Below are 12,049 nucleotides of genomic sequence, written 5' to 3' on the forward strand. Positions count from 1 at the left end.
ACATTTTAATGACTGCCCTTCTTCACCTACGTAACGTTTAAAAAAATCAGACACATGCTGTCTCAAAGCGATGCAGGAAAACGTGTTGATGCATTTGTTACATTCCTGCACTTCCTTATTATCAGGCTGCTCTAATAAGTCTCTTAAATCTCCCCCGATTGATCCGGAACGCTGCTGCACGTGTACGAACAAAAAGCTAAGAAAAGAGATCACATAACTCCCGTATTAGCTTCTCTGCACTGGCTCCTTGTAAAAATCACAAATTGAATCTAAAATCCTTCTCCTCACCGACAAAAGCCCTAATTAGACATGCGCCGTCATATCTTAAGGAGCTTCCTAGGATACGCTGAGCTGCTCGCTCCTCTTCTGCTACTCTAATTATATGAATCATTTATGTCATACGCATTACACATGCACTTCTGTCCATCCTGGGAGCGGGATCCCTCCTCTGTTGCTCTCCCACAGGTCTCTTCCTCTTATTTATTTTTCTCCCCATTAAAGGTTTTTTTTGTTTCCTGGTCTGATGTGAGGGTCCTGGGACAGAGGATGCTGTACAGATTGTAAAGTCATTTATATTTGTATGTGTTCGTACCTGAATCCACCCGATATGAAATTTCTAAAACATGACTAAGCAAAGAATAGATATCTAGCAGCACGGCCCTGTGAAGGTGAACGAAACACAAACCACCACGACATGTCTCCCACCCGAGCAGCTCCGACTTTAAACAGCGACTGAAATTTATTTGAATTAAATAAAGTCTTGTACATTTCACAGCTATAGGGGCCTACATAGTAAGCAAAACAAAGTCTACTCTTTGTCCATGTGCAGAACTACACCACAGGGTAGTTGAAGACAGTCCGTCGTTGTGTGAATAAAAGGTGGGGGGGGGGGGGGGGCGGCTGGTGGAGCGACGAGGGGGCCGGAGCCGGGGGAAGAGACTCCTCGAGAGAAAAGAAAAATCCGTCCCGCGTGACTTCAGGCGGCATTTTCATGCTGATTCCTTCCAAAGTTACACATCCAATGATTAATAGAAAGTTACAGTCTGCAAAATATTTCACCATATCATCATGCGTTAACGGCAGATAGCTGAGGTTCTTTGTAATCAACACACAGAGACTGGATTCATTATACTTTAGCGATATTGTAGGTAAACTTCTTTTGTCCCCCCCCCTTCCCCCCGTTATTTAACATTTGGTAATGGAACTTTTTAAGTGACTGATATTATCGTGATCTACTTTGGAAATGTCTCTTGTCGAATGCTGTTCTGACTTCCTCGATGTGGCGTTCCCCGTCCTGGAGCGTCGCTCTCAGCACCGCCGCGGACTTACGACAGCACGGCGTGGGAGTTCTTGATGCCGGCCATGTTGTCGACACTGACAGACCTCTTCATGGTGGACTTGCACAGGTCCTTGTACTTGTCCTCGCACAGCCGGGAGATGGCCTGCAGACAAAACCCAGAACCAGGAAAACTGTTACTACCTCACCAACACAAACAAGGAGAGATGTTTTTTCACATCTGGTGTTGAATGCAGCGTACTCGCCTCCAGTTTCTGGGCCCGCTTGTTGCTCAGCGGCTCCAGAGGGAAACTGAGGTTGTTGTCGTCCGCCAGCGAGCGCAGGTCAAAGTAATACTTGGCGTAGACGCTTCCTGGGACGTTGATGTTGAACTGGAGCAGCTCCAGGAAGTGACGCTCCATCTCGTTCCTGCAAGGGGGGGGGAACAAATCCGGTTCAACATATTGGGCTGCGACACGTTTACTCGGTTGGTTTTAGCTCAATGAACAGTACGGTACGACACTCACATGTCCTCCACTGTCATTTCTTTGAGGATCTGGCAGTAGTCCACGTTCCACACAGCCTGGTCATCCCACACCTTGGAGGCCAGCAGGATAGCACCGAGGACAATCCGCTTCCAGTTACAAGGACAGATGTCCATCTCGGCGTACGTCAACAGCCTTTCCAGGTATACCTGACAACCCAAACGTCGGTTTTAGGACACACACACACACACACACACACACACACACACACACACACAAGAGGGTCTCAACCCGTTGTTGTGAACTTACCAGCGTGACGATGGCGCACTCGGCCGTGAGCTGCGCCGAGCTGAAGAGCGTCCGTATGAAGCGGTAGATGAGTTTGTGTTCTGGGTCGACCACGGAGTAGTCATCTGGAACCTTATCTCTCTGTCGGGCAGAAAGGGGGGGGGGGGGGTCGTCACCGTTAAGGAATCGGCACTGAGCGGACAGTAAACGCGGTTCCTTCGTGCAGCGAGACGCCTAAAACTCACCGACAGAGGGTGCTTCTGCTCATCGAAGATGTCCACCGAGCGGTTTGAATCTCTGCAGGAGCAGAACATTAAGGAGCCGGCGTTAAACTCACCACTTAAAGATTTACATTTACTGACAGAATGGGACATTATGTGTGTTGGCTCAGGGGCCTCCTTAAGCAGTGCCAATGACCAAATTAATCCTGGCTATTATGCCAATAAAGGTTTAAAACTGACCCTAATTATTAGTTTCTTTCCTACGTAAATCCCCAAAGTACTAAACACAAGAACAACAGTTTAACAACAACCTGTCTGAGGTCAAATCAACAACATTGCAACCTGTTTCCTACCTGTTTTTGATGTGATAGTATATGGCCAATGTGACGCTGGAACAAAGAGAAACCGACACAGAAGATGTGATTTTGCACCAAGCAAGAGCTCCTATGTTGCGTTATCGTGACCATGGCCTGCTAAAGAAGAAGCCACTCACCATTTGATGGTGCTCTTGAGGTTGGGTTGGCTGACCGTGCTGTCGTCGAGGAATATCGTTGAGCAGGAGCTGTACTTTTTGGTCAGGAGCCCCGGAGACATCTGCTACAAAGAGACGATAATGCACATTGTGTTAAATAGAACATTTATGGATCCAGTTTGTTTGTGTGCGAGGGTGCATCTTTGCCACTTACATGATTCAAGTAGTTGCTTTTCCTTTTCTCACGCACTGAAATGGGGCGAGAGAGGGAAAGAGTTTTAGGAGATTCAGAGAGAAATAAAAAAGCATCTTTATCAGAGAAACACTGACCGTCTGTCTGCGACTTGTTGAGGAAGAGGGTGCTGGCCCTGGGGTGGTCTGATGGGTTGGACTCTTGGGCCAGTTCTGTAATATGCAAAAAGGGGGGCGGAGGATTTTTAGAGGAGTGCATTATTATTATCCATATTATTATGGAGACTCTTGGGTCATATATATGGGTGCACAGAATGTGTTTGACCCTAGAGTCTCCATAATGTTTCCTCACGCACCGTCTGGGAGCTCCCTGTCGCTGATGTGCTGCAGGTAGGTCCCGGTGTCCTCGCTCACGTCCTCCGCGGTGGTGATGGGACACTCGTCCAGCTCCACCTCCCTCCTCCTGTGGATCTTGGGACTCTCGCCGGGAGAGATGCAGCAAGACACCGAACCTCCCATTGTTGTTGACCTACAACAGTCCTGCTGCAGCCATAAAACTAATGACAACACCGGGGACAACTTAATAGCACCAAAGTAAATGCGGATCCGCCTGCTTCTGCTTTCAGATGCTCTTGAGAGTAGAGTGTGATCTATGCAATGACAGCCAACTGGGTGTCTGCGGTATGTGCAGGACAGCTGACATATTCAGGGCGTGTGCGCAGCATAGCACTCGTGCACGAAAAATGCGAATAACACGCGTCGGGCTGAATACGTCTGCACGGTGAATATCTGATATCAACTCCTTTCACGGAACAAGAGGCTAACAATACGATGTCACGAGCTCCTCTAGCTCCCTCCACGCTAGCTTCCGCACCTCAATCCATTCTTGGCTTTTCGGCAGCATGGCTCAGTCCATTTCCACTGCGGTTGAAGTCTTTTGTCACAATTAAAAAGGCTCTCGTGCAAATTCCCGAACCGGAAACAACTCTGCGTGCAACTAAGGACGCGCAAAGGTAGCGAGTATTGGATTTATACTCAGATAGCCGACGCTAGCTCTCATATCGTCGCATTTACGGTAGACACGTCTTGGATGTCAAATCCACCGAAGAAGTTAAGTTCAGAGGTAATTTCCGGTTGTTGCTTTTCAAAATAAAGGTCATCATTGTGGATTTCTATGGCGTTGTAACGAACACAGTAGAATGTCTAGTGCAATTATGTATTATTACAATAATGTAAATAGATAAACACATATCTACATTACGACCAATAGAAAACATGATTAGTAATACAAATCTGAAAATTAAATTAAACTGCAACTTTTCACCTTGAATTTATGCAAATTAAAATAAAAAAAAGATGATCACAGATGACACATATGGTATTTAATACTAAACAATTACGGAAAATTGTGGGAATAAAATCACAATTCTGAGAAACAAAATCAAAGTAGCAACAAAGAAATCTGTATTTTCTGACTTTATTAGTTTTTTCTGTAATTGTTTTATAGTTTAAACTTTATTTCATCCTCATGCAAGGGGGTGAGATACTTTTAACAGAGATACATTATTTATTTGATACATAATAGTTCATTTCTCTGCTTTTATTTTGAGTACAGGAACGCAAATTAACCGGAAGCTCTGCTGCTGCTATGTGTTGTGGATTACAGATCTGGTGGGCTTCATCTGCAGGTACCGCCCCCTCAATTATAAAGAAAACATAGACGTTGAGGACAACCTTCTTAGGCCACGCCCATTATGGAACCACACGTTCCTATTGGTCACCTTTGAGCTAAGCTGTTACATAATTGGATGAAACTGCTCAGTGATGTGTCAAGAGTGTACAAACAGTTACATGTTACTCTTCGTGAATAACATATCAGATATTAACAAAGTTGGTTTGACTCTTCGAAATGGCATTACTGACGATACCTATAACGTCATTCTGCCTAATTAAAACTTGGTGTGGGGAGTCCTTTATAGTCCTTTTGTGGGTTCGATCCCCGGCTCGACGCGTCCTTGCTGTCATAAAACATGAATGACAAAAGAAATGTAATGTTACTTGTTAATCTGCAACCTATATAGCTACCGGTATCAGGTACAGGTCAATTATACATACAGGTATCTTGAAACAGAGATTTTGTGAAGGCTAAATGACGTTGCAGATATCAGTAATAAAGAATATATTATATCGTTGACGCCATTGGGCATGCGTAGTCACGGTGGCCGAGAGGTTAAGGCGTTGGACTCGAAATCCAATGGGGTTTCCCCGCACAGGTTCGAATCCTGTTCGTGACGTGTTTTTGTTTCGCTTTACGTGGTAAGTATTTATTCTTCTGACGACGTGGCACCAATGTATGTTTTGTATTATGTGTTTTAAGATTCGTATATGGATCACAGACCGTTTTATAATTACTCTAAGCACCCCAAATCCCAGATAAGACCACCACGTATAATATAGGCTTCCCAATTTACTTTAACTTCTAGATATTCAAATATATTTATTTATCAAATAACTGCATTTATTTCACAATACTTTGCAATGTGCATGTTCATGTGTGAATACAGAAAAAATTAATGACTGGACACTTTTGTTTGTTGTTTTTATTTTAATTAACTTGCACTGTAACCATATCTAACAACCCGAGGAGTCAATGTTTAGGCCTCATACTTTGTTAGTGAGAATAAGATTGTCATAGATTGACAGTAACATACAATGTACATATGGCCCAGATAACACACATACTGCTTTAATGCACACCAACATTCGCTTTCCAAATATTGACTCTACAAAATAAATACACAATGAATAAATATGTCAACGCTCCATGTCAGACACGTTGAATGACAAGGATGCGTTCAGTAACACTCCATCCCTAAATCTAACTGAGCAGTGGTGCAACACTTCCCTGTGCTTTGCATCTTCCTTTTATAGTAGCAGTGATTATCAAAGCCAAGCGCACAACGACTGCATTGGTGTGTTTGCAGAGAAGTTTCCTTGAACACGACAAACCTCTCTGATCAGCATGCTGATCTCGTGTCCTCCTGTTCTCTACCTCCGGCCTGCGAGTACACGTTTCCACCACGTAGAGGTAGGGTGTTGCAGTAAATATCGTCCTCCGGTCATTTTGTGACCCGTGCTTTAGCTCCCTGGTAACTTGCTTCTTCATGCTCAGGAGGTCTCTCTCCTCACAGCGGGAGGTGAAAGGTGTCGCGTTCTCCCTTTTCGTGCTTCAGTAGCGCCCCCTGTGGTTCGTCCGGGACATGGTGAGCGGCAGAGACACGGAGGAGAGGGAGGAGACCTCCCAGTAGAGGGAGCGGGAGAGGAAGAGCTGGTAGAGGACCACCACGGAGATGGACTGGCAGAGGATCACACCGACAGTCACCACCTAGGGAGGAGGAGAGAGAGAGAGAGAGATAAACCAGAAAGTAAAAACTGAAATATTGAAGAATAAAGATAACTTTTCGCGGTCGAACCTTCTCTCTCTGGTGGTCGTTGAAGACGGTCGACAGGAGGAAGAGGACGGGATGACAGAGGAACCACAGGAAGCATCCCTGCAGAGGACACAAGGAAACAAGGAAGACCGCGTGACCACCCGGAGAACAGTGAGGCTGAGGATCAGCGTGATCTGTTGATCGGTACCTTGGCGAAGCAGAGGTAGAAGTCTCTCTTCAGGGTGCTCCTCTCGGTGGAGATGATCTGGTAGAGGACGGATGCCAGCAGCAGGGCCAGGCCCACCTTCAGAGCGATGAGGAGGAGGCCCGCAACACTCTGCTGGCCGTGGTAGCTGTGGTGTTGGCTCTCTGATTCAGAGTACTGCTCCCACAGCAGCAACGCTCCCTAAAACAAGGACAGCTTCACTCTCAAAAGCTCTGCCGATGACGTATTTATGTCAAAACCACATGTAGGTAAAATCAACCCTACCTGTACGACGCCTCCACCAACAGCGACGGCGGTTGAAGCCGGAGTCTGCTCCCACTGCAGAGGTCTGGACTGAGGCTTCCTGCCGCGGCTCAGAGTCCAGCCCACACACAGGCTCAGCAGCATGTACAGCATGGACACCTGGGACACCATATCCCAGACTGCACGGGGAAACAGGAAATGGAAAAGAACGGGGACAATTATAAGACAACTGCGTTAACAAAATACGAGCTTAAAAAGCATTTATAAATAGACATGAGACGTATTTAAGAGAGAGGAACATACACTCTGCCAGTCTGCCCATCAGAGGAATACCAGTCCCATCTCTGGAATACCTGTAAAACACATTAGTACATTAGTTAAATTATAAACTCTTTGGTTGAACTGAATATAGACTGTGTGGACTCCACCTGGCCAAGTGGATGTAGCTGCAGAGAGCGGAGCAGCCCTGTAAGGCCAGCGCCGTGGTCAGCACTTTGAGGACCGTGTGCATGGGACCCCCTTTCCTCAGAGCGTGGTACACAGGCTTGCAGTAGATACAGCAGGCTATGAAGTAGACCAGCAGCAGCAGGAAGTAGAAGCTGTGGAGACCTGGGAGCGAGACAACACAGCGAGTCGCATTTTGTCCCACATGAATGATGCAGATCACTCAGGACCAATCCCGACATCTTCCAAACAAAAGGTAGAACCATTACGCACTTTCAACCACTTCAATATTTAACAACTTTGTATTAGCACCACACACACATGAAGCAGTGGATGTGGACGACTGTGTGTAGAACTCTCAATTCAAGCGGATTTGGGATACTTTGTTGCATTAATAATGAAATATGAGATCTCTGACCTGCCTCCTCTGCGCTGAAGTGCTCCAGAGGATTTCCAGCCGAGTCGGGGTTGAGCATCAAGAGAGTAAAACTGAGATCAGCGTGGCGAGGAATCACTGCACCTCCCTGGACACACGCACAGGAAACAGAAGAAGAAGAAAATGAAAGTGCCTCAGGTTTAGTGTCCATGTATGTGAAGGCGGGGATAAAGATGGTGTTACCTGACATGTGTATCTGTCAGCGTACAGGGCCAGCCAGGTCGTAGGAGAGGACCGACGAGGGATCGACTGGTTGTGCTCGTCTTCGTGGAGAGAAACTGAGGACAGGAGGATAAACACGGTGAGAGTGTGGAGGAATCACAACACGTCCCTCGGTGTTTCGTGAACGCTGGTTCTTACTGGTGAGTTGGGCTTTGGCGAGCCTCTCGGGGCAGCTGAGGTTGTCCAGGTCCGAGTCCATGTCCTGATACAGCAGCAATCTGGACTCCTTCTCCGTAGCCAGAGCGGAGTTGTCCAGCCTGCACACCAACAGACCGGCATCACCTACAGAGGGACAGAAACGGGACGTGGGTCAGCATTTCAACACTTTAAAAAAACATCCTGCAGTAGGTATCCAGAGCCAGACACACCAGGCCAATGAGGCCTGTAGCTGACCTCTGACCTCACTCTTGACACATAAAAAAACAAAGTGTCCTGCAGCAAGAAAGTCCCACAAAATAAGAGCATGCTTAAAAACACAATAACAACTCGGATACTGCAGGAACAAGTTAAGTGGAACAAAGAAAGATGATTAAAAGTTAACCATCAGTCCGTGCAGATGTTTTATGTGCATCGTTACATCTGCATCTTGAACGTTACCTTGGTACATGAATTTAGTGATGAACTGGCCATTCTGCTGTCTCGCGGCTTCGCTCTTAAAAAGTCCCGTCACACTTTTCCCAAAAGCCTCCGAACTGAGCAGCACTACGACCACGAGTGTGGCTAATGCACGCGACATTTTAACGTTAACGACAAAATAAACGTCAGCTATTGAATTCAATGAAGCCACGAAGCCAGAAGTGAAACAGCTGCATGAAGCTACCCAGGATGAGACCGGAAATTGGTTTCTGCACAAAGAATAAAAGCTCTATTCGTCTCACTTTGTGGAATATTAGAAAAATAAAAACAATATATGATGTGGAGTGATATAAAAGAAAACATGGACCAATTTGTGGGAATTTAATATAAATTAGGGGTAAGATTAAGGATAAAATGGGGTGTAATAATTGCAAAATAATAGCAGTGTATTTCCTGATCGTACGCTTTGTAGTTTAGTATATGTCCGGTTTTAACCAGTAATACGTTAATTGTAATCAAAACTACGTTACCCTTCGAAAAACACCTTATTTTAATTTTGACCAAAACGTTAATTAAAGTACTTTTATTTTGAAAATATTTTCCAACCGTTGCATATCCATTGTAACTCACTTAACACTGTTTGATTGATTTGCAATTCACCCAATCAAACAGCGCATATTTCTCTTCGTCAGATAGGACAACCAATCACAGTGTAGAAACTAGTCCGGACCCGTAAAATATCCCGCCCCCTTTTCAACGTGTCAACACTGCCGTAAAACGACCAGTGACTGTCGCAAATCACACAACGCATCTAGTGTACTAAGGCAAATAGTGAAACTTCTCCGCTTCCTGTTAGCTAGCAGGCGCGATAACGAATTGTGAAAACGATTAATATGTCGTTATTATGTCTGTAGGAGACCGTAATATGAATATGAAAGATGGACTTCAACAGGACTGTTCTGGTGACTGGAGGCTCTGGATTCATGTGAGTTTATTTATGCATATTATACCATTACATTCATATTACTGGAGCATTAACATATGCAGCAGTTTCATGTAGAACAAATGATGGTTATATTATACAAGACATTGTATTTAAAATTACGTATAATAGGTACGTTCCTATTATCAGCAGTGTGTAGCACTTGCAATGTGTGTGTTATTAAGTATATTTCTTCTGTAGCTGTCAAATAAAAGGACAGCTTTTGCCAATTAGGAGGTAATTAAAACACTCAATCACAGTATAAGTACACCTCTTAAGTACAGTATTTGATTTCTCTCTCCAGTGGCTCCCATCTTGTGTGTTCGCTGGTCTGCAGACACCCTGACTGGAGGATTATAAACCTGGATAACGTGAGTCTTCACACTGTCCTTGAGTGGACACATAGCTGCACATATTTCAGTGTGTGTGTGTGTGTGTGTGTGTGTGTGTATACACTGTAGCATTTCTCTGTCTGATCTCCTCCAGCTGGATTACTGCTGCAGCCCCAGGAGTCTGGAGAGTGTTGAAGACAGAGCAAACTACACTTTCATCAGGGTGAGCCGTCCGTGTGATCACACTAGAGATGCTCGTGTGTACAGTGACATAAACGCAAATCTCCTTTCTTCAACAGGGAGATGTGTGTAACTCGCAGCTGGTGAATCACATTTTCAACACAGAACACATCGACGTGATCTTTCACCTTGCGGCCAAAACGCACGTCGGTGAGCAGCAGCCGATCAAACTGAGGCTCCACTCGTCTAAACATTGTACAGTCGCGTTAATAAGCTTTTTTACTTCTGCTTCCCTCGCTCAGAGTCGTCGTTTGAAACCCCGTCTGTTTTCCAGCGGGTCAACGTTGACGGGACCAGAGCTTTACTGGGAGCCGCCCATCAGGCCCGACACCGGCCTCAGCGCTTCATCTACGTCAGCACTGACGAGGTGTACGGAGCCAGTCTGGACCAGGTCAGTGGGCCGATTGATGTGTGGACCTGATGGTTTTTGAGTCATTTTAGGGACCAGAACACTTATATGTCTGCAGGTGTTTGATGAGAGCAGTCCACTGAGGCCCTCCAACCCGTATTCTGCCACGAAAGCAGCTGCAGAGTACCTGGTCCGATCCTACTGGGACAAATATAAGGTACGCTCACGCTTTCGGGCTTTGTGGTGGCCAACAAGCAGACACATTAATCCAGTTCCTGTATGTGAAATACTGCTCTGTGTATTTATTACTCAGTTTCCCATCATCATCACGAGGAGCAACAACATCTACGGGCCCAGACAGTTCACAGAGAAGGTACGGCACCTTCAGCGGTAATGATCTTCTCTGCCTCTCACTGACATTTTAAAACCAGCAGGTCCTCTCGGTCTTCCAGGTCATTCCGAGGTTTCTCACCCTCTTGCAAACGAACAGGAAATGGTAGGTTTGTTTGAACTTTATTTTGAAAAGGTTTCACTGAGAAAACCAGAAAAGCTAAAAACCCAGTTGATCTCGTTTCATATCTGCCAAAGCACCGTCCAGGGAACCCTCCCTCAATCGCGCCATTTCCTGTTTGTCGATGACGCCGTTAGCGCCTTCCTGCTGGTTCTGGAGAAAGGCATCGTGGGAGAAATCTACAACGTGGGAACAAGCTGTGAGATTCCCATCGTGGAACTGGCCAGGGAACTCGTTAAGATGGTGGGAACTGTTCTGCTCATTCAAACATATAGCAGGAGGTAGCAAAATGTTCAGGAAACTCATGAGCGTCTCGTTTCTTTAGGTCAAGAACGTGCCGGACTCCGAGGTGAACGATTGGCTGGAGTTTGTGCCCGACAGGCGAGTAAACGAGTGCTGTTCGACGGGTCGAACATTGGTTCCGTGAGTCGATCGGGACGGTGATCTAATTGACGTCTGCTCCCGTAGGCCGCGCGTTGACCTGCGCTACCCAATCACATGTGAGAAGCTGCAGCAGCTGGGCTGGAGAGAGGAGGTGTCCTGGGCTGAAGGCATCAGACGGACCGGTACAGACACACACACACACACACACATATGGCCAGTACATTGAAGCCCTAATCCACATAAGGTGCACCACGTGCATGTTTTAGCCTGAACGGTTTTAGTAAACAGAAGCAGATTAAGTTCACATGATGGTTCCCTCTCAACAAGACAAACTCAATAACTTCTGTGTTCTGCGTCTTTTAGTCAAATGGTACCAAGACCACCCAGACTTCTGGTCCAACGCGAGATAGGACCGAGACCAGATCAGCAGCCGGCTGGAACAAGACGCCAGCGCTGTGTCTCACTGGTGACAGGCCTTCAACCAAAGCGAAGATTTAACTGGAAACGATGCACTTTATAATATCACTGATTCAGCTGATGTGGCATTTCTTTCCTTCCCAGTTCAACTTGAGCATGTCGCTCTTAAATCCAATGACCAAATATTATATTAGCGAGGTTACTCGTGGCAGAGGAGGGAACTGTCAAATCATCTCAATCATTTGTTTTATACACGTTTTTCTTAGAATTCTGTATTCAACTGCAATAAACTTGATTATTTAATAACTTACGGTGCTTTTCA

General features: G+C 45.8%; 3 protein-coding genes across 5 annotated transcripts; 1 reads left to right on the forward strand and 2 right to left on the reverse strand.

Annotated features, from left to right (window-relative positions):
* Positions 1–714: 714 nt before the first annotated feature.
* On the reverse strand, positions 715–3,996 carry LOC306715224 (cyclin-Y-like protein 1). Of its 3 annotated transcripts, none has more exons than XM_079185536.1 (10): positions 3,291–3,996; positions 3,073–3,147; positions 2,957–2,991; positions 2,764–2,864; positions 2,624–2,659; positions 2,295–2,346; positions 2,071–2,190; positions 1,804–1,970; positions 1,543–1,705; positions 715–1,442 (listed from the first exon to the last, which is right to left on the reverse strand). In XM_079185536.1, exons 1-10 carry the CDS (start codon positions 3,451–3,453, stop codon positions 1,326–1,328), a joined length of 1,029 nt encoding a protein of 342 aa, XP_079041662.1. In that variant the 5' UTR covers positions 3,454–3,996; the 3' UTR covers positions 715–1,325. The 3 variants fall into 3 exon arrangements, with proteins under 3 accessions (XP_079041662.1, XP_079041661.1, XP_079041660.1); XM_079185535.1 differs by having other exon boundaries at positions 2,764–2,867; XM_079185534.1 differs by having other exon boundaries at positions 2,957–3,147.
* A 1,548-nt stretch (positions 3,997–5,544) lies between these two features.
* Positions 5,545–8,672, reverse strand: gpr180 (G protein-coupled receptor 180; the record flags this gene model as incomplete). Its single annotated transcript, XM_079185769.1, has 10 exons — positions 5,545–6,319; positions 6,408–6,485; positions 6,574–6,771; positions 6,856–7,013; positions 7,138–7,187; positions 7,263–7,443; positions 7,697–7,802; positions 7,898–7,992; positions 8,075–8,218; positions 8,534–8,672. The coding sequence occupies 10 exons, from the start codon at positions 8,670–8,672 to the stop codon at positions 6,164–6,166; spliced, it is 1,305 nt and encodes a 434-aa protein (XP_079041895.1). The 3' UTR covers positions 5,545–6,163.
* Positions 8,673–9,337: 665 nt separating this feature from the next.
* On the forward strand, positions 9,338–12,000 carry tgds (TDP-glucose 4,6-dehydratase). The gene is made up of 12 exons (XM_079186057.1): positions 9,338–9,497; positions 9,799–9,865; positions 9,981–10,049; positions 10,126–10,216; positions 10,309–10,457; positions 10,534–10,632; positions 10,729–10,788; positions 10,868–10,911; positions 11,004–11,169; positions 11,252–11,307; positions 11,395–11,492; positions 11,674–12,000. The coding sequence occupies exons 1-12, from the start codon at positions 9,451–9,453 to the stop codon at positions 11,718–11,720; spliced, it is 993 nt and encodes a 330-aa protein (XP_079042183.1). The 5' UTR covers positions 9,338–9,450; the 3' UTR covers positions 11,721–12,000.
* The last annotated feature ends 49 nt before the right edge of the window (positions 12,001–12,049 follow it).

Source organism: Pholis gunnellus, assembly GCF_910591455.1.
Source record: "Pholis gunnellus genome assembly, chromosome: 24".
NCBI lineage: Eukaryota > Metazoa > Chordata > Actinopteri > Perciformes > Pholidae > Pholis > Pholis gunnellus.

Excerpts from the sequence above, each read along its gene's own strand:
- LOC306715224 (XM_079185534.1), bottom strand. The coding sequence starts at position 3,453 with ATGGGAGGTTCGGTGTCTTGCTGCATCTCTCCCGGCGAGAGTCCCAAG. Across the intron at positions 3,148-3,290 it reads CGACAGGGAGCTCCCAGACG|AACTGGCCCAAGAGTCCAAC; the intron begins GTGCGTGAGGAA and ends TGCATATTACAG. Across the intron at positions 2,347-2,623 it reads TACTATCACATCAAAAACAG|AGATTCAAACCGCTCGGTGG; the intron begins GTAGGAAACAGG and ends CTGCTCCTGCAG.
- tgds (XM_079186057.1), top strand. The coding sequence starts at position 9,451 with ATGGACTTCAACAGGACTGTTCTGGTGACTGGAGGCTCTGGATTCAT. Across the intron at positions 9,866-9,980 it reads GGATTATAAACCTGGATAAC|CTGGATTACTGCTGCAGCCC; the intron begins GTGAGTCTTCAC and ends GATCTCCTCCAG. Across the intron at positions 10,458-10,533 it reads ACGGAGCCAGTCTGGACCAG|GTGTTTGATGAGAGCAGTCC; the intron begins GTCAGTGGGCCG and ends ATATGTCTGCAG.